This window comes from Emydura macquarii, unplaced genomic scaffold, assembly GCF_026122565.2.
Source record: "Emydura macquarii macquarii isolate MOO-44397 ecotype Brisbane River unplaced genomic scaffold, CSIRO-AGI_Emac_v2 contig_561, whole genome shotgun sequence".
Lineage (NCBI taxonomy): Eukaryota > Metazoa > Chordata > Testudines > Chelidae > Emydura > Emydura macquarii.
The window spans coordinates 16723534-16750824 of record NW_027130698.1 but is presented as its reverse complement, the minus strand read 5'-3'; the positions used below and the strand labels follow the sequence as shown (position 1 = coordinate 16750824).

The following is a 27291-nucleotide window of genomic DNA, read 5'->3' as shown; positions in this document are numbered from 1 at the left end:
CAGGTGAAACATCAGTAGGACATAAACAGTAGGGCACACCTGAAAAGTTATTGCCATTTACCAGTGGCTGTGAAAAGCACCTTCTTAAAAAGGATGCATCCCACAAGATTGGATTTTGCTAAATTAATGGCTCCAATCAAACAAATCCTTCATCCCCTGCAGTGTATCTGCAGATCTATACAAGCCAAAAACCGAGACGCTGCAAATGCAAACCAATGTGTTCATACCCAAGGATTCGCTGGCATCAGTGGGTGAGGACCAATGGGAGGTGCGCCGTTGGGTGAGAAAGGGTCTGGTTTGGCGATCAGGGAGTAGTTCCCTTTGTCGTTCACACCAGGATGGATAAACCTACAGTTCATTCCCCAAGTACAGTGACCTGTGAAAAAGCAGAGAAATCTCCTTCCAACGCTGTCCAGAACTACCTGAAGTCTTCCAGGAGATAATCTCTCTTATTTTCAGATACATGGCTTTTCTGCTCTCCACCTTATTCCACATTCACTCACTTTCCGGGCACACTGCAAAGCCTTTTTTCCTGGGCTTTCCCCTGAGATGAATTCAGTTGGGATCCAGGGTGAGCAAAAATGGGAGAATCTTACTCAGACAGGTTGGAAGGGCTATTTATGTGCGTACTGATCCAGACAGCTCTGCATGCAGTTTTATAAGTGCTTAGAAGCTAGGCATGAATTTTTATCGCTCAAAACTAAAATTAACTGCGAGCTTTTATATGCAATCAAACATAACACTGAGTTAACCTGAGTCATTGGGTACTTTCATGTTTTCTAAGAGGGTTAGTGCGCCCCCTTATGGAACTTCTATAAAACCGACTTCACTCATTAAGAAAGGCTAATATACTTGAATACTTCCAGTAAACATATAAAGGATTTGAAAGTTGGCTGAAGGGACTATTAAGAATCTACACAGACGATTTGCTATTTCTTATTTAAATGTGTCAAGTGCAAGGGTTACTCCTGGCAAGTAAGAGGTCCTCGTGCACACAGTAGAATGGCTATGAATTAGGCTGTTCCACTAGGGTGGGTTATAAATACACACTATTTCACAGAAGCAGTTATAGTTATTACAATGGACTGATGATGCCACATAACGTGACACTTTGCAATTAGTTCCTTTAGAAGAGCAGAGACTAGAATTTGAGCATCGGAGGTCCCACAACGATGCTTTTAGCTTGGCTCCTGCATGGCAATATTTCTACAGATCTCTTGTCCCAGGGGAAGACAAAGAGGGAATCAAGGTCACCCAAACAAAGCTGAAATCAAAGGAATGCATCTTAGACAAAAGAGCTTGATGTGATGCAGTCTTAACTCTCACACCCACAGAGGAAGGACTGGTGATCAAAACAATTCTGTGACATAGAGGGGTGTAATCTGATTAAACAACACTCAGCATGAAGGAACACAAACAGAAGAACACACCCCTTCCAGCAACATCACTACCAAATTTATGACAGGAAACAAACACTTAGACACAGGAAGCCGTTCAAGAAAACAGGTGACCTAAACTGAATGCTCACCTCTTGGAAAAATCCCACCCAAATCCCCGCGTAGTTTTTCTTCAACATCACAGTGAAAGCAAGTCTTCCTACTTCCCTCTTTCTAGCTTTTTTTTTTTTTTTTTTTAGTTAATTTATTCATTTACCGTCTCTATTAAAACAAAAGCATTTGGGTGAACACAACTTGAAGGGGAAGTTAAAGGAACTCAGTCTAATATGGCCCGTATTTAGTTTTGTTAAAAAGAAGGTTTTACAAAAATATAGTTTTCACATCTTTTGAAGAAATTCCATGGAAAAAGATTTTATTTTTTAAACATTCTTCACAGTCTTTGCAGCAAGGTGCTAGCACCTGAGAACTTGAAAGTGAAACTGGTTAGTTTATTTCTGATGGTCAAGATGAAGAAAATGCAAAAAGCACAAACAAGTTCGTTTTAAATATTTTGTTTTACTAATCTGAGGTGTTATGTGTAACAAAGACAAGAAAATTTGTTTCTTAATAATATGATTTTTCACCCAATAGTACTCCTCTTTAATCCCAGACCATAAAGACTTATCTACTTAAGTAAGTAAAATCCATGTATTCAGGTCTGAATATTGGTGACACTGTACCAGAATTTTCGGACGCCTTCTTGATCTATAGCTAGCTTTGAGTACTAAACAACTGACCTCCCAGTGATCTGCCACAAACCATCTATCCATCTTCTCGCTGGTCGTCCTCTACTCTGGTGACCTGCCACCGTTCTTTCCATAATAACTATTGAGGTTATTTCCATCTTTATGCTTGATGTGACCAAGGTTCGTAAGTTTGTGCCTACTGATCTCCAACAACAGGGTCTGCTTCTCTCCAATAACATTTCTAACGTAAGCATTTGTCTTCTTTTCCATCCAGGAGATACACGAGTTTTTGCCAGCACCACATCTCAAAGGCTTCAATTTCCTTCTTGTCAGCAGCAGTAGTTTCCCACAATTCATAACCATAAGTAACTATGGAAAAAATTAAGCTTTTCATCAATTGAACCTTTGTACATTTTGAGGTACCATGGTTTTTCCAAACTTTGATAAGGAAGGCCATTGCTGATGAGCCATTTCTAGTTGTTTTCTGATTTCTTTGGAACAGCCTCCTTGGTTGGTATATATGAGCCCAGATAATTAAATTTATCTACTGCCTCTACAATTTACCTTAATTGTGCTGTCCACACATGCATTCCATTTTTGTTGATCATGTCAATGTGCATGCATTTCATTTTCACCTCATTCAAGGATAGTCCATATTAGAACATATTCCAACATTTGTTGCATTTCCTCAGTGGTTGTAGCAAGGAGCATTGTTTCCTCAGCTCCCTCAGGTTGGTTAACAGGTGTCCACCAATAGAAATGCCAGCTCCTTCCACTTTGACAAAACCCTTCAGGGCTTGTCTCATAACAAATTCTGCATACATGATAAAAAGGCTTGGGACAGAATACAGCCTTGTCTCACAGACAGCCCAGTGGAAAACCAGTCACTGTCACTTGCTGTTGTTCGCAATGTGGTCTGCTGTTGACAGTGGAGACTTGTGGGGATTCCAAAACATCTTGGTGAACTCATCCCATCTGCCAGTACCCTCCAAAGATGGACACGTCGGAAAGTATCACACGCTTTTCAGTTGTCAATGAAACACATGATCAATGGGTGATTAAACTCCCTGCATTTGTCAATGATATGATGGATGTTTGCGATTTGCTCACATGTGCCTCGTCCCTCTCTGAAACCAGCTTCTTGTGGTGGCAGTTCTGCTTTTAACATTCCTTCAGGTAATTCTGGATTACCCAGAGCAGAATTTTGCTCATGTGTGATATCAGGGAGATAATATGAACGTCTCCTTTCTCTGATAAGGGTAGAAAAATTCCCTTTGTCCAGTTTCTAATCATCCATGCATCATTGCAAATTTTCCAAGTGAGATCAATACTGTGGTCATCAATCACTTAATATTTCTGTTGGCATGTTATCTACTTTGGTGTTTTACCAGACTTCGTTTTTATAATGGCACGTACCACTTCCTCATGCAGGGTTAATGGTTTCTGCTCCATATTCTCTTTCTGTCATTCTGATAAGGCATACAGACTGTCACAGTAATCCCTCCACTGGCGTTTGATATCATCACCTTCAGAAAAGACTCTACCATCATGATCTTTTATTATGAAGACCATAAAGACCTAAAACTTTATTAATCCAGACAGTATTATATGACATACTTCAATAGGTCTCATATTTTTGGTTTTCTACACTGAAGGGAAAAAGGTTTCTCTTCCTAGACTAAGCTAGTAGCCTACTCAGTCTGAAGCGAGTGTTTTGTGCTAAAAGGGACACCACTATTCCTCACCCCGCCAATCAGTCCTGATGTTAGATCTGCCTTAAACACTGTGCCTCTTTGGAACTCTTTTTGGATAGTTTATAGAAGTGTTCTGAGTTCAGAACAGCACCTTTATGTGCACCACACCATTTGGTAGAAAAGGCAGATACTCCTTGTCAAATGCAATACGGGAGCAGGTCTGTGGTGGTGGCACCGAGAGGAAGGGAACATGACACACCAAGTTAACATTTACAGGAAAATGCAACATTATTTCTAGCCTTGTCTTCAATAAATGTCTCTCAAAAAGAAGTAGAAGAGGGAACAATTCTGCCCTGGCACGGCATGAACTAGACAAGACCTAATGAGTATTTCCCATTTCTAATGCATACAATGTAATATTTTAAAAACATTTTAAGCAATATTTGATTATTAAGAGGACAGCTAAAGAGATTTTTATTTCAAGATGCAGTCATTTGCCCTTTATTTGAGGCATTCTGCACTTAAGATACAGCAGTTTTTACATATTTTGCATGTTGGAGCTGTGTAAAGTCAGCACTTGGCCACCATGGAAAAGAAAGGTGATACTGAGTGATGTCCGGGACAGCATGCTTCCTGTGACTAGTAGTCTAACAGTTGAACACCTGAACAAGAGACGCCACAGTGCTTGAGTCACTACCGCTGCTGCAATATATTGTTACCTTTCATGAAGAATCGGCAGGTGGGACGCGGCCTAACCTTCCTATCACTGGGATCCTTAACTTCTCCCTCCTCCAGATCATCATCCTGCAAGGCAGAGAAGGACAGATGCTTAAAAGAGTCAACTCATCATGAAAACCACAGACTCTTTCATGGTGAAATCAAAGCCAGCAACTCCAAAGTTACTGGGAAGTGTGACCTGGGGCGACTGGGAACACACTAATATGATAAGCACTGTGGACCTGCCCATGCCTAACTAATAGTAGAGAGGATATTAATTCCAGTGTCCCATGGAGGACTGGAAATCCTGCATGCATCAAAAGCATCTTAGTACTTACACAAAGCTTCAGATATTAAGTTGCGCCCATTTTCATGTTTTAAAATTGTTTTAGTTAAATGGGGGCAAACCTGAGTGGACACTCTGAAATCAATTGAACCTTACCATACTGATTTATCTTGAGTCCCTCCTTTAGTTTATCCATTTAAAAATGCACATTTAATTACAACGGCGTGATTCTTGTATACAGACCAGCCAAAACAGTGATTGGTATAGGTGATACAGATGTTGAGAACTTACATATTAAGTTCTGGAGGACAATTTCTGTGTTAGAACACCCATTTGAATGTGTCTCTTTATAGTGTGTATTGTCAGAATCTTATGAACAGCTTTTCAGGGAGGAAGTTAAGTTTGTTGCTTTCATAGTCCCCTGTTCCAGCAGTTAAAACACACTCCACTCTCCCTATCCTTTTATTTTATAGCACTTTGCTCAGGAGTTCAGCTCTGAGTCATAAAGAAGCACTGCTTATAATGGAACTCAGCATAAACTGAGAGTCATGATGTTGCACAGGGAGAACCTTAGGAAGATGGAGGGTCTAAGACTGACTTCAGACTTCAAGATTAATCATCCTGGAAGATTAGACATCAGAATAGGGTTTATGAAATGAAATGTATGTGCACACAATAAATGTAGCTTCACAGAGCAGGCCTTTGCTTTTGTTCTCAAAGGAAACCTTTTCGGAAAAAGCTTTTAGCCATGTGGATCTGGCAGGTCAAAGGGAGTTGTTGGGTTTTTTTTTAAAAGGGGTCTAGTGGTGAGAAAACATGCACGTGACAAGCAATGTCAAAGGCACCAGGGGCTTAGGCTCTCAAGAACAACAGCTGTTTTGACTAAGCCTATGTCTACTCTGCAGCTGGGAGCATGCTTCTAAAAATAGCAGTGGAGCCTGGGGTCGCCTGGGTGGCGGTGCAGGCTGGTCACCTGCCTAAAAGCACATCTGGACATACTACGTAAGTACTCCAGCAGCAAGCCCATGCCGCTGCTCACACTACCCCCAACTAGACTGCTGTTTTTAGCACACTCGCTCACGCAGAGGTAGGGTGTGCCTGTCTACCCATTCTGGGAAGCACACTCCTAGCTGCAGTGTAGAGGTGTCCCAAAAAAGGAGCTGGAACCGTGCCCTTGTCTCTCTTAGCTTCCCTACCTCAGAGGTGCAAATATTTTCATACCGTGGAACACATCTTAATAGAGTGTGTCTCGTGGACACCCTCCCTCCCACTTGCAATCAGGACATCCCGCTACTAGTAACTACAGTTATTACGGACATGGGAAAGTGATATGAGGAAAGCGATCTATGTATTTTTAGCAATGTAACAACTGGAAACCAGGCGAAACCTCCACTTGGCTCTGGATAATCCAGCTCTCCAAGACCCATTGTTTAATATCTCTTTTACTATATTCCTTCCGAGATCTGATGCAAGGTGGTATCTCTTGGGCCAGAGCTCATCTTTAAAGATGCTTGCAAATGGTGTATATGTTTAAATCTTGTGCTAGTTTTTCTTCCTCATCAAGCTAAAAATTTCTGCAAACAGAATAAACTGCAGACAAATTAACATCCAAAAATAAAAAGCTGGGTCTTGCATTCAACATAATGTGAATGGTATAGCTAGCTTAACTCAGCTGCTTTCAATGAACTGTGTGAAATCTTTGCAAACCTGGTGCTTGAACAAAAGGGAAAGTATTTAATTCTGTGTGGTCTAACGAGGATCAGACAGCTGGGTTCCCCATTATAAGCTAATGTATGAAAGCCATTCAGAGTGCATGTTCATCTTGCATATTAGTGCAGACAGTGCTCCCAGGAATTCCTGGGAATCAGGAGGAAAGCTTTAATATTGTATCAAGATGCATGTTAAAAGTTATTCTGAAATTATTTTAGGGTTCCAGTAAATTTAATTGCATGGGTTCTCCCACAACAAGGATTTCAGGTAATGTATAATGCAGAAATGTCTAACTTGTAGTAAAACTGACTCAGAGCATACCAGTCATTTGAAAACATATGAGGTATTTGATCAGAACACCTTCCACCATGAGCAGAACATAAGAAGAGAACATCACATATAGGATCCTGAGTTAGCCAAAGCACCACATGATTAAACCAAATAAAGACAATTCAAGATATTTGTCAGAGGACTGCTGATTGGGGTGTGAACAGTGTTGTTCAGACCTCTGGGCTAAGAATTGGCCTTTCAACTGATCAAAAACAAACATGAGGACACCTGGCCAATGCAGGAAAGATAAATTTGGTTACCGTATTCTATCTACAAGATTTAGAACACACTTCTACTTGAACAGTTTACCACCAATAGGAATAGATCAGCCAGACATCAATGCATAATTTGGGTTCTATGCTAACTTCTATGACTGTTTCCACTCAGATATGAACCTCTTTTCCAGAAAATGTCACTGACAGCTGCAACCCGACTGAAAAACAAATTGAAACAACAAGCTATTGTTCTGCATGTCTCCTCCAGTTAACTTCCTCTCCCATAGTCATCAATGGGTGATCTTCCTTGGCTGAGTAGGACTAGAAATTACTCCTTCCCCAACCTATTGCTTCCTTGCTTGATTATTGAGGAGTGTTGCAGTGACAAACATTTCCTGCCCGGTTGCACTTCTGGCTTGGGGAACAAGAAACAGAGCCAAGAAACTGCACTTGGGTCTTTCACACAGGGGAATGAACACTACCCACTGAGCTTTTATTTGTTAAACGCTGTCTTACACTCCCAGTAGTCAGAGAGAACACACAGGACACCTTGGTAGCCCATAGGAGGGGTACTGAGAAAGTCATTTCACCACCGACTCATTCTCCTCCATCTGTAAACGGGTATTAATGCCATACACCACCGGGCAACTGAGGAGTAGTGTTGTACAGCAATCCGGGGAGAAAGTACTAAGTAAGTGCTACGGACCACAGTCCCTACTGGCATTAGTTACTTTGCCTTTCTGAGTAGAAATCTTGTTTAGAACTCGGACCAGTCACTGCAGGAAATGTGCCTCACCACAGAGGCAGACACCAACTACTTCGATTGTCAGTTCTTTTTGTGATGTTGTTTGTACTGTGCCTAGCACAATGGGATCCTGATCTAGGACTAGGGTTTTAAGGCACTATTGCAATACAAATAATACAACATATTTTAAGCATTTCAGATTTGCCACATACGCCAGACGACCCATCCACATGAGCCATTATAGCCTGGTAGATTAACGACGTACAAGTGATGGCTCAGCTTGTAAGCACCTAGCATGTGGCTAATTAACTGCATGCTAACAGCATCCAAAAGTCCTTTCTGAGCAAAGGTAGAAATCTGAAGCTTTGGAGACCCGATCTGGACCAAGTTTACTAGAGACATCTTTACCGATGTTGTGCGCAACAGGCTTTTCCAGAGTACATCACAATATGCACCTAAGTAGCTGAAGCCATAACTAAACAGCATAACTAAACTAAACAACACAGCAGGCCCTCCTTTGTAGACGTGTGTGCCTCATTTCTATACTGGGGCATAACCTGAATTTCTGTGGGGTGGGCAGTGATGGACAGTTTGAGAGCCTACAGTAGCTAGAGACCATAAATTAGGCCAAAAAAAGCTATAAAATAAGACAGATATTCAGGGCATGACAGCTGAAGAGCCAGCTTATTCTGAATCAAAGGGCAGAACAATAGATTTCCCCGCCCCACACAGGCTGTGCTGAATTTCCTCCCGTTTAAGGATAATTCAAACTTACATCAATCTCTCCATCATCAATTTCTCCATCGTCTTCCTCTTTCTTCTTTTCTTTGAGGGGATCCTGGCCATCCTTTTCGTCATCGCTTTTACTGTTGGATTTTTTCTCCTCCTCCGGTACATCATCTCCCTTCTCCTCCTCCTCATCATCTTCACCCCCTGCTTTCTCGGCCTCATCCTCTGGAACAGCAGCGCTTGGCTCCTCAGGAACCTCTTCATCGTAGTCCAATTCGTGCTCATCCAGTTCCCGAGTGACAGAAGATGCTTCATCTCCAAGGTCATTTGTCCCATCTTCCTCCTCCTCCTTGTGACACAGTGAGCTCTTCAGCTCCCTGCTCTGCTCATTATTGTCAGAGTCCTGAGATTTAGTTTCACTTAAGTGGTCCTCCTCATCTGAGTGGTTCTCCTCTTTGCCATGACTTAGTCCCCTGGCTGCATCCTCCTCTTCCTCCAGAAGGTTGCCATGCCCCTCTCCATCCAGTTCCCGATCTGAGCCACTCTCTTTCAGGATTTCATCGTCCGAGAGCTGCTGGTCCTCCTCCTCGGGAGAGCAGGGGTGTTGCTCAGGGCTGTTGGAAACATCCATCAGTACCTGCTAGTCTGCAAAGGCAAACAAAATATGTTCACTACGTGGAACAATTTGGGAAAGAAGAACCTTGTCTCCTCACTCATTTTATAAAATACAGGAATACAGTTTGTATCTTTCTACTGGAGGAGGTATTGTCTGAATGCATGGTTAGGGCTTACCTTAATATCTTAGCAAAGAAGAGAATACAGATGGTCTTAGCTTACTCCCCAGAATGGAAGAAGTTTAAATTTCCAAAAAGCTTAAACTGTTTATTTCAATATTGCCCCAGACTTGATTAGTAAAAAGGGACACTACACTTTATGCATGCAGAGATACAACCTTGTCTAGGATTTCACCTGTTTTTCCAAGCTACACAAGGGCTGGCCTGATCAATACTTGGATAGGTGACCTCCCAAAACATTCCAGATGCTGCAAGAAGTGGTGTGGTATTCTTCCCCAGAAGACAATACTGAACTAGAACCTCAGCAAGGTGATCTGCTGCAACTATGGGATGACATGTAAGATAGAGGACCTAACTAGACATGGTTAAAGATCCAAAGATAATCACATTCTGTCTATCTAAAGTAATTTCCCTTTCATTTCATCTGGAGAAGTTATTTTTCACACCTCTGCCTAAAAGTGGTGGATAGCATTGCTGATGCAAAATGGCTGCTGCGTTCCACCCCAGAGGTAGCTATATTTCCACAAGAGGTGTGTGAGCTCTATACACACAAGGCCTGATTTTAGAAGTGCTCAGTTCCCAAAAATCTATCTGAAGTAAATGGGAGCAACAGATAGTCCAGTTCCTCTGATAACCAGGAACACAACTTGTAATAACTTTGGTAAAAAGGGCTATATATATAGGTCAAATCAAAGACAAAACAAGAACTGTGTGTATCCGTGACTGGTATCGATTAAGAAATTTTTAATAAAGTTAAATATAGAACGCAAAACTATATCAACCCCCCCCCCCCCCATAATAAAGATATTTTAGATACAGTGTTAAGTAAACATTACTATATATCATGTGCTGCATCACTTTTTTGTATGTTCAATATGAACATTTAAAAAACGAGGTCTCTGCTTATAATAGAAAAGATAAGTACAGTAACTGCAAGAGACAAGGCAGAAGGTATTTCAGAAGTAACATATCAAAAGCACTTGCATTCCAGAAAGGAGAAGGCTGAATTACAGGGGACTGTATGGCCCAGGGAATTGGCAAACAAGGTGTAGGTCCCCTCGGATCTCAGCAATGACATGGGATAGAAAGGGAGTTACAGGCAACATTGTTTAATATTTAGAGCATAGGATAGGAAGCCAGGAACTCTGGAATTCCAAGCCTTGCCACTAATTTTCTGTGTTGGCTTAGGCAAGTTGCTTAGCCTGGGTTTCTCAGTTTCCCCATCTGTTAAAAACAGGAACAAAGCAGCCTTAGTTCTCCCCCCTGCCCCTCTTTTGTCTCTGTGCCTTCTTCCAGCAGCCCCCTATGCATGGATCACTATCAATCTTGATCTGCCCAGCTTACCACTGAGATTATGGAAAAAAAAATCACGTTTTGGCGCTAATAGTAGTTTCTAATGTTTCTCAGCACACAGAGCTTACTCAAATGACCACCTCTGTGATTTTATTAAGAAATTAAAAGCTAAATAAAAACATAGCTAATTGCTCCTGCTAACTGCAGCTCTGGGCAGTTAAGTACACTATGGGACAGAATTCAAACAAATGATGCTTTTAAAAACATTTAAAGGTTGATGCTGAACTCAAATGTCAGTCACAAATTGTTACTTTCAATAAGAACAGTTCTATGACCATTTTAATTCTCTAATTGCCTTAAAAATGACCCTTTCCAAGTGCATATCTGCAATTTACTTACAGTTTGTTACATCCCACATAACAGGGCAACATTAACAGGCTCGTAGAAATGTCTGAACTGTCAAGCAACGAGGAGTTAGGGGAATTTGTTTATTTGTTTTCTGACCTGCTGCGAATAAGTTGCTTAGAAAGACGATGCAAGTTAGGGGATGTGAAGGAAGTGGTACAAAACGTTGTGCTCATTTTATCATTAATTTAGCTGCTGAGTACAAAAACTGCTGGCACAGTTACTAAAACTACAACAAGAACACAGTCTAGGCCTGGTACATCTCTCTCCTGCTGAGCTCCCATAAGAAGTGATGAAAGGGACAAACGTATATAAAAGCAGTGCTGTCTTTAATGATAACATCCACAAAGGCGAGTGTTCATGTTAGTTCATTACATATTTCCTGATACCCAGCAGACGCATTGCAAGTTTCCCCATGCCTCAAATCTCTTCTGTTGGGGCATCTCTATAGCTACTTTGATGAGACAGTGCACAGGGGAAGCTTGCACTGCCTGCTGTTATATGGATACACAAAGGGCCATGGGTTCAGTCAGCTGTTCAATCTCCATGGCCATCACTCTGCCTCAGTTGACCACTACAATAGAAAAACGATGACCAGACTAAGGAATGAGACCATTTGCTGCCATTATTATGCTACATGTGACAATATGAAAACCAAGGAAACTTACCACAAGCATGAGAAGGTGAAACTAAAACCAGGAAGAAAGTGGGGACATGAAATAGCGTGACAATTTTTTTATACTAACATGGGGACAAGAGTGGCCACCATTCTCCTTGTAGACCACTAAATGTTGTTCTTTCAGTAAAAGGAAGGTTAGTGAAAACTCCAGCCTAATTTTAATTCCAAAAAGTTTAGATTGACAGCATTTACCACTCTACCACAGCAGTCCACCCTGCCCTAGCTGACAATGAGGTGCCTAGGCCCTAAGTGACACACTTGTGTCTGAGTTCTCAGATTCCCCAAACAGGTCCAAAGGACTGGAGGGAAAGCAAGTGAGGAAGCTGTGCTAACACCACAACAGCTTTACCTGGAGCAGTATCACAGAAGTATAATAAGGAAGGAAGAGATGGATTGTGACAGGCTGAGAGCCTTACTTATACAGTGGAGGTGAACTAAACAGATCTGTTCAAAGAAAAGGAATAACTTTGAACCTTTTTCAAGAGTAATAGACATTTACAGAGAATTTTGGCAAAGGGCAAAATCTGCTCACATGGGTAATCACATTGGGTTCAATGGGTATACTTGTGTAAAGACAGCAAGATTTCAACCCAATTCTGCAAGTGCCTGTGACTCCCTTGCTTCCCTTCAGATAAGCCTGCAAAAGTCTGCAGGCGTTTATTCCAAACCTGTGGAAGTTTTGTAAAGTCTTTTGCTTTCTAGTCCTCTTGATCCCAGTCTTAGAGCTGGATATCAGATTGTGTAAGGAAGGAGGACAATTCAAATTTGTTTTTAGTTTTTAACTAATTATATTGAATAAGACTAATAAATGTAACCAGAACAGAAATGCACAGGTTTCATTTCCCATCACAGAAACTCAGCTGAACATTATACACCTCATGCTATAAAACTGGCCCAGTTTATAACTGGGTTTAAAGGCATATTTGTGAGAAATACTAATTGAAAAAAAAACCCCAAAAAAACCAAAAACCCTGAGAACTACCGATCCACATATAATGCTACAGGACTTATAACCTTCATAAATACTACTTCAATTTATAGCACTTCATCTTCAAAACTACTTACTAATTTATAGGCAGGGCCACCACTGTTTAAGGTTGCCTGACTTTTTCCATTATCAGACCTTGTTTTCAGCTGCCTGTAACTTGCCCAAACTTCAGTCTTTCAGATGTCTGAACCCAGGCTTTTTTTTTCTTTCAAAAATTTCAGCTAAAACATTTCAGTTGTTTCTGAGAATGGGATTACAGAAAAATGTTGGTTTTGCTCAGGTTAAAAAAAAATGCCTTCCTGCATTGGACCTGGGAATTTAAATTTGGCAGGCAGGGTCGTTCTGGTTCCAGGGATGTACCTTTTGCTGTCCCCATGAGAATTCACCCAAATTTGGCCAAGTTATAAGCCTTTGAAAAACATCTAGTTCATACACACTCAGCAGAGACTTGTTAGAGTCTGGAAGCTAAATTCTCCAAAGATTCTGCCTGCTCTGAGCATGCCACATCTCTTCACAGCTCCTACATGTGCCTGGACTGCAAATGTATTATCCCCACAGAGCAACCGAACATGTTCCATCCCAAGGCTGCAGGGGCGGAGCACGACCTTCCCTGCAACTGCACCATACCTGCTGCCAAGAGTTGTTGTGGCACCAGAACTTAAAGCAGGAAGACCGTCTGTCCTGCGCTTTCAATGCCACTGCCTTCCTCCCTCTATGCCAGGCAGCATAAAGCAGGAAACAGCCTGACTTGACTGAAGAAAGGCGAGGCGAAAAGTGTCCACTAATTTAGGGTCCCCAATTTGAGACGCCAAGGCTCTGCCTATTCAGAGGAGAGCTCCCACTGACCTCAGATGCAAGTGTGAGTGCTCAGCATTTCAGCAACTCTGACCCTAAGTGTCTCATGTTGGGTGCCCAGAAAATGAGGAACACACACTATGGGAACTCCGGTTTAAGTGACTTGCCTGCTATCACATAGGAATTCTGTGGCAGAGGCAGGGATAGAATCCAGTTCTTTACAGTGACATTCAACCTTTTAAACTATCAAATCATTCTTTCTTTTCCTGCAATCTCCTGCCTCATTTACTATAGATGTTCCAACTTCTGCGACACATGAGGCAGGGGTGCTACACAGTCCTGATTCATTCCCAGAGCAGCTCCATCCTATGCATGGAATGAGGCAGATGTCCTGAGGAAAACAAATAGAATGTGATCGTGCAGTTAAAGATTATCATAATGGAGATACATGAGGTGGCTGATTTAAGGCTGCACGGACAACCTTAGTTCTGGCATTTCCTAACTTTTGAATGTTTGACTTTGCAAACTTAGTGTTCTTTTAATGTAGGCTTTTGGATGTAAATATGAACGAATCCTCATATCATCACTATAAGGTATTTAAATCATCCTAATTTTTACAGGAGGTAAAATGGATCTGCTTACTGAGGAGAGGTTAAAAGAGCAGTCTGTTCATATTTATCCCACTTCAGGTTATGTTAAACTTTTACCAAACCTAAGAGCAATAAAAACGTTAAAAAAAATCACATTTAAATAGGTTTTTTTTGTTTTTAAATACAAAAATATTCTCCTGCACTTTTGCATTGGAGCTATGCATGATAAATTTCACAATGAAATTAATTAAAAATGGAAACAAATGCAATAAGAATAAAACAACTTAACTAGTGATGAGATTTTAAAAATTCTTTACATTTTATTAATCTAAAGTACTGTTCATAACTGAAGGAAGTTCTTTTTTAAAATATGATTTTTAATCTGATAATCTCTCTTTGACTTGCCCAAGGCAACAGAGCCTATATTAGAACTCGGGAATTCCAAGCTTCCGATCCTGTTCTCAAGACCATGCTCCACTCCTACTGTCTGTTAAAGTAACACTGTCAAACGAGAGACAAGGTGGGTGAGGTAATATCTTTTACTGGACCAACTTCTGTTGGTGAGAGAGACAAGCTTTCGAGCTCACACAGAGTTCAACTTGTCTCTCTCACCAAGAGAAGCTGGTCCAATAAAAGATATTACCTCATCCACCTTGTCTCTCTAATATCCTGAGATCAACCTGGCTAAAACTAGACTGCATACAACACTGAATATTGTTGTGATTTTTGGTACAAGGGACTATGTAGCACAAAGATAAGTTTCCCTATAGCAAGATAGATCAGAGTACCCAAGGGAACTGTCTGTGACTTCATGGTTAGGCTGTTATAGTGCCCGAGGAGTTTACATTTAATAAATGGTTGGGGAAAACTAAGTATAGAGTTCACAACCAATTTGGGGTTTGTGCCCTGCTTCTTAACTGTCTGCCGTAAGATTGGTACTAAAGGTCTTGAGTTACTGCAGGACAGACTGACAGATACACCGAGCAGAGAGATTGGATTCCAAACAACACTGTTGCCCTCATTTTGTAGCGTTAAACAGACGAACATAAGGGAAATAGTTTAAAGAAAAAAAAAATAAGCAATGGAATTTAAGGTAGCTTAGTGTTCTGGGCCCAGGGCCCTTGACAGTGCCTTTTACAAGAAATAGGGCTAAATTGAGTCCTCTGTTGCCCTATGCATATCCCAGTGAAATCAACGGGAGCTGTGCATATGACTCCCAAGGCAGAATTTATCCAGTTTTAATAAAGATCTTTTAAATGGCTGGAGATGGATGTTTCTTAGTTGAACAAGCGGTCTTAAAGTAGGTGTTAATCCAAATCTGTCTCTACAGCTCTTTCTGCAGAAGGAAAATTCCACTATTTGAGCAATATTTGACAGAAACTGGTTAAAAGATACAACTGTTTAAGTAGTATATCCAATTAAGTCTACAGAAAGTAAAGCTATTCCTACAATAGCAAACTGACCAGTTGCTAAAAACAACCTGTTAGCAGCAAATCCACTGAACTGGTGCTGAAAACAGTAACTTGCTGCTATCAAGCTTCCAGAATGCTTTCTGTAACCATGCTGAAAATGTTTTGTCCTAGATACACTAATATCTATTTAAGCAAAGGTTTGAAAAATCCAGTCTCCCAGGTCTAATGGAAAGCTTTCTTGGGCGAATGTCATCAATTTTCACAGAACTTAAGTTTTCATGGAAAAAAAAATGATTTAACCATTATGATGATTCATGTTTGGAAGACTTTCTTTTCAAAGTGTAAACCCATGAAGTAATGTCTCCCTCAACTCCAGAATCTCTGCAACTCCTCAGAACTCTCCAAACTACAGCAAAGTGAAAACTGACCAGAGTATTGTCAATTTCAACATTGGAGTTCCAGGAGCTATCAGTGAGACCGGTCACTTTCATTCTTAGGACTTCAGAGAGCTCTGAGCATCAGAGGCTGACCCTGGAGAAAAGGACATCTTATCAAACAGAAGCTTAGTATGAACAATTAGAAGACATCCCTCCTCAGTGCAGCTAGGAGGTTATGGGAGAGGTAGCCTCCTGACTATGATTATTAGGGGTCTCCTCTAGTCTACCTCTCCCATAACCTCAAAGCTGCTACTCTTGGACCATGCAAAACTTTTCTAATATCTGTGGAATTCCCATTTTAAACAATTGGCACATCAGACAGAGAACAAATGAATTTGCTAAGCGTATATTAATGAATAATTAGGCTTCAGAGTTAAACTCCATTAAACTAAATTGAGTGAAATGGTTTGTTAGGGTTTGTTTACATTAGGAAAAGATCTTAACCTCTTTCCATACCTCGGACAAACCCTATGAAGGTCAGAAGAAAGAATTCACATTTTAGGCCCTAGTTCATGCTACTGCTGGAATAGTGCTAGTAACAATGGTTTCAAGAGAGTTGAACCATGGCTGACAGATCTTTCTGAAAATCAAGTCTTAAAGAGACAGTCAGCAGCACAATTCTAAGGAAAAACCCTTGTCTAATTGCTTAGGAAACTCAACCCAGAAACAAGCATTTTGAAATACAGTTGCGGATAATATGGTTACAGCTATACCATGAAGAGGCCTTAGCGCTACAGTTTCACTGTGCAGATGAAACAACCCAACAGGGCATGGATATATGTATTTTGCAGACTATCTTTCTAAACAAAAGGGCTGGAGCATCTAATTTCCCAGTTCAGTAACACAACACCTATGTCCCTCAGATGCAAAATTCATTCTACGACAGATCCACATAGGCAATTTCAATAGCAGTGACAGGAGAAAAACGAGTTTAGACGTAGAACGGTAGGCATTAAAAGCCTAGAGAGCAGAATCTGGATTTGCAGAGTGTGTCTTTTCCAGATGCCTGGAAGAATTTTCATTTTCTTACCCCATGTGATGGTACTTTGCATCAATCCACAGTTCTGAACAACCTGTCCATCTCCCCACAGATTGACAAGCAGGGATGCTAGCTCAGACCCTCTCCTTCCTCGGATACCACCTGCACCTGAGCACTTGGGTCAGCTCACCCTACAGCATAACCCAGCCCTACACCTCCCCAGTCCAGCCAGGGTCAGGACCGCCTACGACCCCAGCCTAGTCAGCGCCCACTGCAGCTCCCCCAGGGCACGGATCCGCTCACTTCCGATGTCTCGACGAGGTCCCTCCGACCCACGCCTGAACCCATTCACCCCCAGCCCAGCCCCCCCCCTTCCCCGGGCAGCTTCCTCCCTTCCTGGAAGGGGGGACCAGATCCCGCCGGTCCCTCTCCTCCCCCGGAGTAAGGACACCCCAGTACTGCCCAGCTCCCCATCCCCCAGCCTGGGGGGCAGATCCCCCTTGGAGCCCCCCCGGAGAACCCACCCCCCCACATCCACCCCCAGCCCCATGACCCCCGGGTGCCCCCGTCGCCCCCATGTGGGGTCACCCTCCATCCCGGGAGGCAGGCCTGGCGCCCCTCCCCCACCGCCACGGGGGCGCCCCCTGCCCAGCCCCACCTGCAGCCGCCCCTCCCCCTGCCCGGGGGCCGGCGCCCGGCTGCCGGCAGCCTCCACAGGCTGCAGGCCGCCGCCGTCTCCTCACCTGGGCAGGCGCGGGCGGCTCGCGCGGGGCGGGGGAGGGAGGCCGGCGACAGCGCCTCCGAGGCGGGTGGGGGAGGCGGCTCCGGCTGGGCGCGGGACGCGGCCTCTACTCGCGGCGGCGGCGGCGCAGGGCGGCCATTGTGTGACGTCATCGGAGCGCGACAGCCGCGGAGCGGGGCGGCCCCGCCCCCACCCCGGCCGGGCCTTAAAGGGACAGGCGCCGCCGCAGCTGTGGCGGGGTAGCGTGTGTCTGGGGGTGGGAGGGGGCAGGAAGGTGTGTGTGTGTGTGTGAGAGAGAGAGAGAGAGAGTGTGAGAGAGAGAGAGAGTGTGTGTGAGAGAGAGCGGCTGTGTGTGTAGCAGGTTTTGGGGAGCAGGCAAGCTATTGGGGGGCAGGCTCTGTGTGTGTGTGTGCGTGCGCTGGGGGACAGGCTCTGTGTGTGTGTGTGTGTGTGTGTGTGTGTGTGTGTGTGTGTGTGTGTGTGTGCGTGCGTGCGCTGGGGGGCAGGCTGTGTGTGTGTGTGTGTGTGTGTGTGCGCGCGCGCTGCTGGGGGAGGCTCTGTGTGTGTGTGTGTGCGCGCGCTGGGGGGCAGGCTCTGTGTGTGTGTGTGTGTGTGTGTGTGTGTGTGTGTGCGCGCGCGCTGGGGGGCAGGCTCTGTGTGTAGCAGGTGGGGTGTGTGTGTGTGTGGGGGGGGCAGGCAGTGTGTGCAATCCATCCATTCACTCACAGAATGACATGCCACACGCAGCCCACAGGGCTGTGCCCCACACCCCACCCTAATGCGGGAGAGCTCAGTGTGACACCACACAGTGCCCGGCTATGCCACCACCATCCCCCACCATGTGCTGAAAGACAAGACAAGGCCCGGCAGCGCAGCACAGCACGATGCATAGGGGTCACGGCACCATTGAAACGCAATGGTCATGCAGCACAACAGCAGGTCCCAGGTGCACACAGACTGCAGGCCCCTAACCGAGGGCGGAGTGTGTGTTGTCTTTCAGGAATGTTAAAGTTAAAACAAAACAAAAAGCAACCCCTGGAAATGCAGAGTTAAATGTAAATGCAATTATCAGGCAAGGAACCCAAATCACCTTAACTCTGCCCCTGTCACGATAGTCCTGGGAAAGGCAGATGGCATCATCTCTCCCTAAGATGGAGCTTCATTCTGTTAGTGATCACAAAGTGGAGAATGTCTCAGTCACAGCTGTATAGTGGTGGGCCTGCTTTCCGGTCGGGCACACCACACAAACAAGGATTTTCCAAATTCCTGAGTAGACAAACAATGAAGGTAATCACGCCCCACTCATCATTAAAGTCCTGACTGTGCCAGGTGCTCAGGGTGCTTTGCACTGATCAGATTACGCTCAGCACCTCACAGAATCTGGCCTTATGATTCCACATATAGAGCCCTGCGTGGATACAAAATTTGTATCTGCATCCAATCCATGATCTGCAAAAGTGATCCACAGATATCCGCATGTGCGGATGTGGATAACCAAGGATAGAAAGTGGATATCTGCAGATTTGCAGGGCTCTCCCCATGTGGCCACCAATTCTGCGTGCATTATTAGATGCAGAGCTAGCATATTGCTGTATGCCAACTTCATTTGCTCACCTTGTGTTTGAAAAGAGAGAAGTTATGTGTGGTGTTAAAGCAGCACAAGGTACTGGAGCCATGCGTGCACTCATTTATAAAAGCAGTGCATGGGTGCATGTTTTCTATATGCTGTGTGCAAAGAGGGAAAGATGGCAGGCTACCATCTGTGTCAGGCAGAGTTAACATAGTTACAGCAAATGTCTGTATTCACAGATGGGAAAACTGGAGGAGACAGGGGTTAAGAAAAGACCACCCAGCAGGTCAATGACATGACCAGGAATAAAACCCAGCTCTCCTGACTCCCTGCCCCTGCTCTAACCATTGGGAAATTCTCCACCATTGATTTAGAGTAGCAGAGGGAGCTGTGACTCAGAACTGGGATATGTGTTTTGGGATGCCCAGGACTGGAATATCAGATGATGCTGCGTGGCAGGTTTTGGTTGAGCTTTCTGACACTGTTACTATTGTTTTACTCACAATCAACCCTGACAAAGCTCCAGTGCTGCGTGACACAGATTCAAGAAACCCTGCTATGAGAGATTGCAGCAGGATGTGGGGGAGTGTATGGGGGCACAGGGCAGCAGTAGGTCAGGTCTCTCCTGAGCTTATCATCTCATTGTCTAGTTACTTGGTTGTCCTGGGACCGTACCAGCTCAGCCCCTTGGTGCTATCTTATTGTTATACACGGTGTGAGCCGTCCATGCCTAGGGTAGCCCACCTGAAAATGCCAAGGGCAGGGCAGGGCAGGCTGCAAAAGGAGAGCAGATGTTCCCAAACTGGTGGCTAACACTGCAGTTAGATTCACCAACCAGTCACAAACAGTGTTTCTGATTCCCCACACTGGTTATCAAGAAGCTAAAAGCAAGCAGTTACACAGCCCCCTTTATTGCATTTTAGTCTCTGGCTCCTAATCAGCCACTAGGTCCAGTCAAGAGTTAAGTTATTAAAACTCTATTCTCTTTACCAGAAATGTTCTCCTGATTGCCAAAGGGTCAGCCACCTCACCAGACCAATATAAGTTTGGATCTTACCCAAAATACCACGCTGCCAGCCAAGCCTTTAGTAAATTAAATAAAACTAAAGGTTTACTATAAAGGAAAGCAACAAATAAGAAGAGCGATGTTAAACGATTAAAGCAATCAGATACATACAAATGACTTCAAAGTCCATCTATATTAGATTCTCAGCAGAACTGTGGAGTTTGCAAGAGAGTACAATCCCTCTGGAGTACATCCAGTACCTGGACAGGGGTCTCAGTCCTTTGTTTCACAGCTTCAGATGAAGATGAGTTGATCCAGAGGTAGGAAGCAGGAATGAAGACAAGATGGAGATGACGGCAGCTGCATTTTATTGCCATGAGGCTTGTACTTCTCTTGTCCCAAACACAGCCACACAGCACATGGAGAAGTCTCAGAGTCCCCTGGCCATACCCATGTTCTTACATGCCCTGGTGACCCATAGGGTGCAGCCCTGGGTTCTTTCACTGGATTCATTGTACATTTGAGTTCCCTTGATGGGCCGTTAAGCAGGATCAGTGCTGCCCGTCCTGTCTGAGGGTGTCACCCAGAAACACAGCACAAGTTGAAATACAAATATACCAGACACAACACAAACCTGATACATATAACCGTGCTTATCAATTTAGCAAACCATGACTTCCATCGGTAGCAAATCATGACTTCCATGAGGCCTTGTCTCTCAGTTTTAGTTCTTCTGCCCAGGTTCTGATTTCTAGTTCACATTGAATGTTTGCAAAGTAGCCCCTGAGGGGTTTGAAGATTAAAACCCCACAGCTGATGCTCCGTTTGCAGATGACCGTGCTTAGCATCCCATTTACGGCTAGAGTTTCCCATAGAAGAACAGCCTGCAGCATTTTGTGTCCGGGAGAGCAGCCTGGATTTTGTTTGGCTTATTTCACCTTCCACCCTGGGTGCTGTGGTCTGGCCAGCCATGTTTCCTTGTTACAGCATCCTGGTGATCTGAGGCGCTCTGGAACAGGACTGGACGTTTGGGTGGTGTTTAAAAGGCAGTCACGGTCTCTGCTGTTTGCATTTTACAGGGATTGATTAGTCATTAAGATTTTTTAGTTAGCTTAATTATGAGCATTAGAAGAATCACTGCGCTGAGACGCTGAGCTAAATCCAAGGTACCCAGGGCTGAGAATCAGAGAAAGGGCCTGGTTTGCTCAGATGGGGCTGACTCATCCTTCCCCTGAGATGTCTTTGCAGCAGGTATGCCATGAGGCAGGCGTGAGCACCCCAGGGAATATCACCAGCCCAGGGAGCACCTTCCCCTTCCCCAGGAGCCTCCTCACAAGGGCTGTGTCAGAGAAGATCGGGGGGTGGTGATGTCAAGGCGAGAGGTGTGCTAGGGGTCCCTTTACCTTGGCTATTTCTCAGCTTGAGGGATTTTCCAACCGGTGCTGAGGGTTGGGGTGGTCCCTGACAGCACTGCCTCCCTCCCAGGCCGGCAGTGACCGCCGAGCTGGTGTGCCGGGCTGGAGCCGGACCTCAGGGAGTCACTAGCCTCAGCCTCGCTCTTCCCAGGCTGAGGAACTTCACGCAGGAAGAACCTAGCAAGGACACAGGGCTTGCTGCAGGACGTAGGGAGAGCCGTTGAGGATCCCGACACGGGAGACGGAGTGGTGGAGCGAGAAGAGCTCTCCACCCATGAACCGGTGATTCTGCTCCCAGTAGCCAGCTGGGTACAGGCCACGAGAGGAACCAGACTGCGCAGTGGTCAGGGATGTCCATGGAGAGGCATCAAACCCCAGAGATGTTGGTGCCAGTGGCTCAGTGGAAATGGCCCATGGAAGCCCGACAGCCATGCACCTGCGGGGGAAACAAAGAAGGGAGCCTTGAGCTTGCTCTGGTGACCCTGGGCTTGATTCTGTGGGTGTTCCTGTCCCCTTTCAACTGCCCCACCAGTGCAGGGGGTGGGAGGGCTGGAAACCCACTGGACTTGGCCAGCTGGGAATTCCTCAACCCGTCTGCATTTGCCATCCTGTTGCCCATCCCCTTGGTCTTTCTGAAGTTCCTCTCACTCTTCTCCGGCCCTGACTAACTCAAATAACTTGGGGTTGTCGGCAAATTCCCCGGCCTCCCTGCGCTCCGCCTTTCCAGATCGCTAATGAGCACATCAGACACCACAGACCTAGCCCAGAACCCAGGGGCCCTGCTGGCAACTCCTTTGCCGAGATGAAAAGGGACCATTTAATCCTGCTCTTTGCTTGCTGCCTCCCGGCCTGTTTGAGACATGGCAATACTTGGCCTCTCACCCAGTGGCGACTTCGCTTCTCCAGCAGAGCTGCCTTTACCAGGTCCCATCTCTCTCTGCGCCCAGCTCCTACCAGTCCACCCACACTTGTCTGCACCCATAAATTGTGTCACCAACAATACCAGGCTGGCTGTCCAGGTACAAACCCCGGGTGTGAACTCATTTATACCTATAGGAAGGTGCTTATACCAGCACGGCGTCTTCCTGTAAGGGCAGGGTTACCATAAGGGCGTCCATGCTAGGGGCTGCACCGATTGTACTAGTTTGGTAGTTAATCTCCCCCCTCCCCGTGCCCAGAAGACTCAAACTGGTGCAAAGCTGCATATCCCACCGGTCACACGTTCTCCCCACCACACAGACACAGCAAGGCCTTTCTGGTTTGTATCCGATCCGCCACAAGAGGGAGCTCCAACCCAATCCAAAGGGGAGGCGTTTGCCGGGCTGCACCCCCTCCCCACTCCTCCGGCTGTGCCCTTGTGCTGTCCCATGCCGCAGGCGGCTAGCAGGGCGGTGTGGCAGGCTCAGTCTCTTTCCTCCTGCTGGTTTGTGAAGCTGGACCCTGGCGAAGGGCGGCGTGGTTTGAAGGCCCAGTCATTGCATCACACCCTTCAATGGGCAGTGTTCTTACCCCCATTGGGGGAACTGAGGCCCAGCCAGACCACGGCCAGCTCCTCAAAGGGATTTAGGTGCTTTGGTCCCATGGGAGTCAGGCCCCACAGAGCATCTGGGCCCGAGTGGCTTTGCCCAAAGTTGCCCCAGAATCTGTGGTGGGACCGGGGATCGAGCCTGCATCTCCCGAGTCCCTGGCCACAGCCTAAGATATCAGACCCCCGCCGAGCACCCACCAGCACCCTGCGCTGAGCGCCTGGCCCCTTCTGACCATTGCTTGGGGCTTTCTCCAGGCCGTCCCTGGGGGGTCTGTAGGGGAACCCAGCTCCTCCCGCGACAGCCCAGGGCCCCTGTAGCAGCTGATCAAGGCCTGCTTCTTCCCTGGGCCATGTCCTACTGCAGCCTGCCCCTAGGCCTTTTCTCCAGCCCCCTGCAGGCCTCAGAGGACAGGTAGCCAAGGAAAAGCCCAACACAAAAATAGTCCAAACTCATCCCTGGCCCACTCCTCTGGGGAGATACCTACCAAGCCAAATCCCAGCTCGGTGTCTCAGGGCTACTGTGCAGCAGACACAGGACACCCAGGCAGCTCCATCCCCCACTGAACTCCCATCTGGGAGCTAATGGGGAGAGGTCTGTCTGTCCACCTCCCAGGCTGGGCCCGTTTGGATTTAGTGTCTCCCTTTTAAGGCTCCTCCTGCAAGCATGACATGCCTTTTGGGTGTGGCAGGGTGGGGCTGCCGGAGCCCAAAGCTGTGTTAACCACTTGGTGGGGAAAGGGGGGGGAGGGGATTGGACACCCCATCACACACACCCCATGCGGCACGCCCAGCCTGTTATCCTGCAAAGTGCGGCCCGAAGGGACATGCCTGGCCCACACAGCCCTGTGCAAAGTGTATGGCCCTACAGCGCGGTATCTCCCTGCCTGGAGTGTATGGACCATACAGCGCTGTGCGGCCCTTCACACAGTGCACAGACCAGCTAGTGCAATCCGGCCCTCCCCGGCGTGCAGACAGCATACCATGGGCTGGGATCCCCGAGGGTTGAGTGTGTGTGTCAGAGAGAAGAGCTCTCCAGGAGACAGGGAAGAGCTCTCCAGCTGTCCCTGCAGGCTTTTTGCATCCCAGAGTGTGTGTGTGTTTGTGTTCCGAGGAGAGCCCAGCTCCCTGGCTGGCATGTGGCTGACCTGGCGTGGAGAGGGCCATGCAATCGAAGTGGGGAGTGTGCCGTCTCCCTCCCTGCCGCTGGAAAGGCTCCTGTGCCCGTTCCCCGTGGGATCTTTCGCTCTTGGTTTGGACTCTCCCTGGTGTTAACAAAGCTGGCCCGCCCCCGGGGCAAAGGGAGTTGGGCTGACCTGGAGTCCGGGCCCTTATCTGCCCCCTGGCTCACATCACTTTCTGGCCTGTCCCACCCACCTGCACCCTGGCGGGGACATGCTTGGGAACGGTGAACCTGCGGTGACCCCCAGAGAGCATCCAGGGAACGCCCACAGCCGTGGGGATCACAGCTGAGCCCGGCTGCCAAGTGACACCCCCCCTGAACCGCCTTCCCCAGCAAACGCGCCCAGGAACATGGTGATCTGCGCCAGAGAGAAGCTGCAAAATCTTGGAATGAACCATTTGGTGTGACTCACCCGCCTTGCTCTGTCTCCCACTCTCCTCTGCTCGGACAGCTGCACACCAGGCCGGGTCTCCCCGTCGGTGGGCTGGGCAGCAGTGGTGTACCGGGGTGTCCTGCACCTGGGGGGGCCAATGCTTAAAGTCACCAGACAATCACAATGACTAGAAACCCCCCCTCCCCCCCGGACTGACTGAATTGCTCGTAATGAAAAAACCATTTTTCGTGCTCTGCTTCCAGCTGGGGTGTCAGGCCGGGAGGACGCTTGTTCCCCCCACAGTGGGACCCACCGCTCCCCCGGGAGTGTGCACCCTGTGCCTCGGCCTTTGCCCTCCCTTGGGAGCGCCGTCGGGGAGGGCAGATTTCATTACCTCTGGGGGGGCATCACAGGGTGCCCCACTGGTGGTGACCGGCATCACCCATTGGCCGGGCCCCCTCCCTGGCCCGGGCCGTTATCCTCTTTCCAGTTTGCGCCAGGACCCCTGGGCGAGGGACACCCCCCGGGGTGGCCGTTCCCCGGCCTGAAGCCCTGTGCAGTGCCGGACCCCCCCTGCCCCCGGGGAACCGGCCGGTGGAGGGAGCCAGTTTCCCGTGCAGCCAAGACGTCCCTTTGCGCTCTCTGCCGCGGGGGTCCCTGAGCGGCCCCTCACCGGGATATCGCAGCCCGGCCCGGCAGCGGGGGGGGAGGAAGACGCCTCCCTTCCCGACGCGAAGGCGCAGCGCGCTCTCCCCCCAGCAGGTCGGGATCAGCACCCAAGTCCGGTGGACAGCGGGCCCGGGGAGCTCTCCGCCTAGCACCGCCGGCCGCTCGGGCACCGCTGCTGGCCTCTCCAAGCGCGCAGAGCCGCGTGCGCCAGCAGCTGGAGACCGACGGCGGGCGGAGGGCAGATCCCAGGGTCCCAGGCCCGGCCGCCTGCCCACAAGCCGGGTGAAGGAGGCCCGCGCTCCGCCCGGCCCCGTCAGGCCAGCAGCCATCTGCCCGCCCGGGGCTCCCGGGCCACCCGCCGCTGCTCGCTGCTCGCTGCCCGCCCGGCGGTGCGGCCCGGGCTCGCCTCTCATAGGTTCACCCGCAAGCCGGGAGCTGCATCAGCTGTTGAGGGGCCCGCTTATAACTGTGAGCCGGCAGCCCCGCCCGGCAGACGAGGGAGCCGGGCTGCCGGGCAAGCGAGCAGGGGGTCCCCCCACCCCCACTCCCAGGCCAGGTTCGGTGCCGGGCCGCTTGCACCCGGCCGTCGGGGGCAGCTGCAGGAGACGCACGGCCAGGTGAGCGCTGCGGGGAAGTTTCTTCGCTGGGGCCGGGGCAAGCCCGGCTGTAGGCGGGACAGGGCCGGGCGCGTCTGCGGGGCAGAGGCAGGAGGAGCAGAGGCAGCCCGGGAGCGCAGCTTTCTGCACCGCGCGCCGGAAAGCAGGGCGCGGGCGGCGGCTGGAGGAAGGGCAGCGGGGCAGAGCCGGTGCTCGGCGCAGGACAGTTCAGGGAGGCGGGCGCGGGGCGGTGTTTACACGGGAGCAGCGCCGCGGGCCGGCGATTCGGCTGCGGGAAATGTCCAGCTTTCGGGGTCGGGCTCGGTTCCAGCTCGAACAAAAGCCGAAAAGTCTCTGCTGGGGGAAGCCACAGATACCGACTCAGCGACCGAAACGTTTCCTTTCGAGCCCCGTATAACAGCCCGCCAAATAATCCCCGCTCCGAATGAAAGCCGTTTAGACGAAGCAGCAGCGCGGCTGGTTCGGACCGTGCCCTAACGGGGCAGCTGACCGCGGCTGGCGCCTGTTGGTTGGTTTTTAACCCAAAAGGAAATGTGGGGGAAGGGGCGGGATGTCGGGGACCCTTTCCAGGCGCATTTTCCGGTGGAAGACGGGGGACCCCCAAGTTTTTTCCCAGCGAGCCCGCGCTACCCCCGCCCTCCCTGCGCCAGGCACGGATATCCTGGGGACATGCCCTTGGAGGGGTCTAGGGGGCCGGGAATCGCTCCGGAGTCCGGGGCTGGCCGGAGAGCCCCGTGATTCGATTCAAGCGCGCTGGTGATGCAAGACCGTGCGCTCACCCCCCACCCGTGTAAACACGGCGCAACTGGTTTGTTTCCCGCATGCCTTCAGAGAGCCAGAGCAGCTGCCACGCTCCCCTCGGCCACCACCAAAGAGCCGGGGAACCCCAGGACCTCACCCGGCCTTTCTCGCACTCTGATCACCGACCTCTGGGAGCAGCAGGGCAGACACGGGCAGGTGGGTTCAGCTTTTATTGTGATTGATCGGCCAGGCTGAGGGAACGGGGCTTGTTCAGTCTGCAGCAGAGAAGAATGAGGGGGGATGTGATAGCAGCCTTCGACTACCTGAAAGGGGGCTCCAGGGAGGATGGAGCTAGGCTGTTCTCAGGGGTGGCAGATGACAAAACAAGGAGCAAGGGTTGCAGTTTGGGGGTGGGGGGGTGGGGGGGTGTAGATTGAATATTAAGAAAAACTTTGTCCCTAGGAGGGTGGTGAAGCACTGGAATGGGTTACCTAGGGAGGTGGGGGAATCTCCATCCTTAGAGGTTTTAA

The 27291-nt window shown here is 47.9% G+C and overlaps 1 protein-coding gene across 5 annotated transcripts in view; it reads right to left on the bottom strand.

The window, feature by feature from the left end:
* The window catches only part of ZC3H18 (zinc finger CCCH-type containing 18), a 56682-nt gene extending 38918 nt beyond the window's left edge, over positions 1 to 17764 (bottom strand). For all 5 annotated transcript variants that reach the window (XM_067540226.1, XM_067540227.1, XM_067540228.1 and 2 more), the window contains exons 1-4: positions 17664 to 17764; positions 8595 to 9193; positions 4536 to 4620; positions 228 to 376 (exon numbers count right to left, since the gene is read on the bottom strand). In XM_067540226.1, coding sequence (XP_067396327.1) covers positions 228 to 376; positions 4536 to 4620; positions 8595 to 9179 — 819 coding nt within the window. In that variant the 5' untranslated portion in view covers positions 9180 to 9193; positions 17664 to 17764. The remainder of the gene's footprint in view (positions 1 to 227; positions 377 to 4535; positions 4621 to 8594; positions 9194 to 17663) is intronic.
* Positions 17765 to 27291: the final 9527 nt, after the last annotated feature.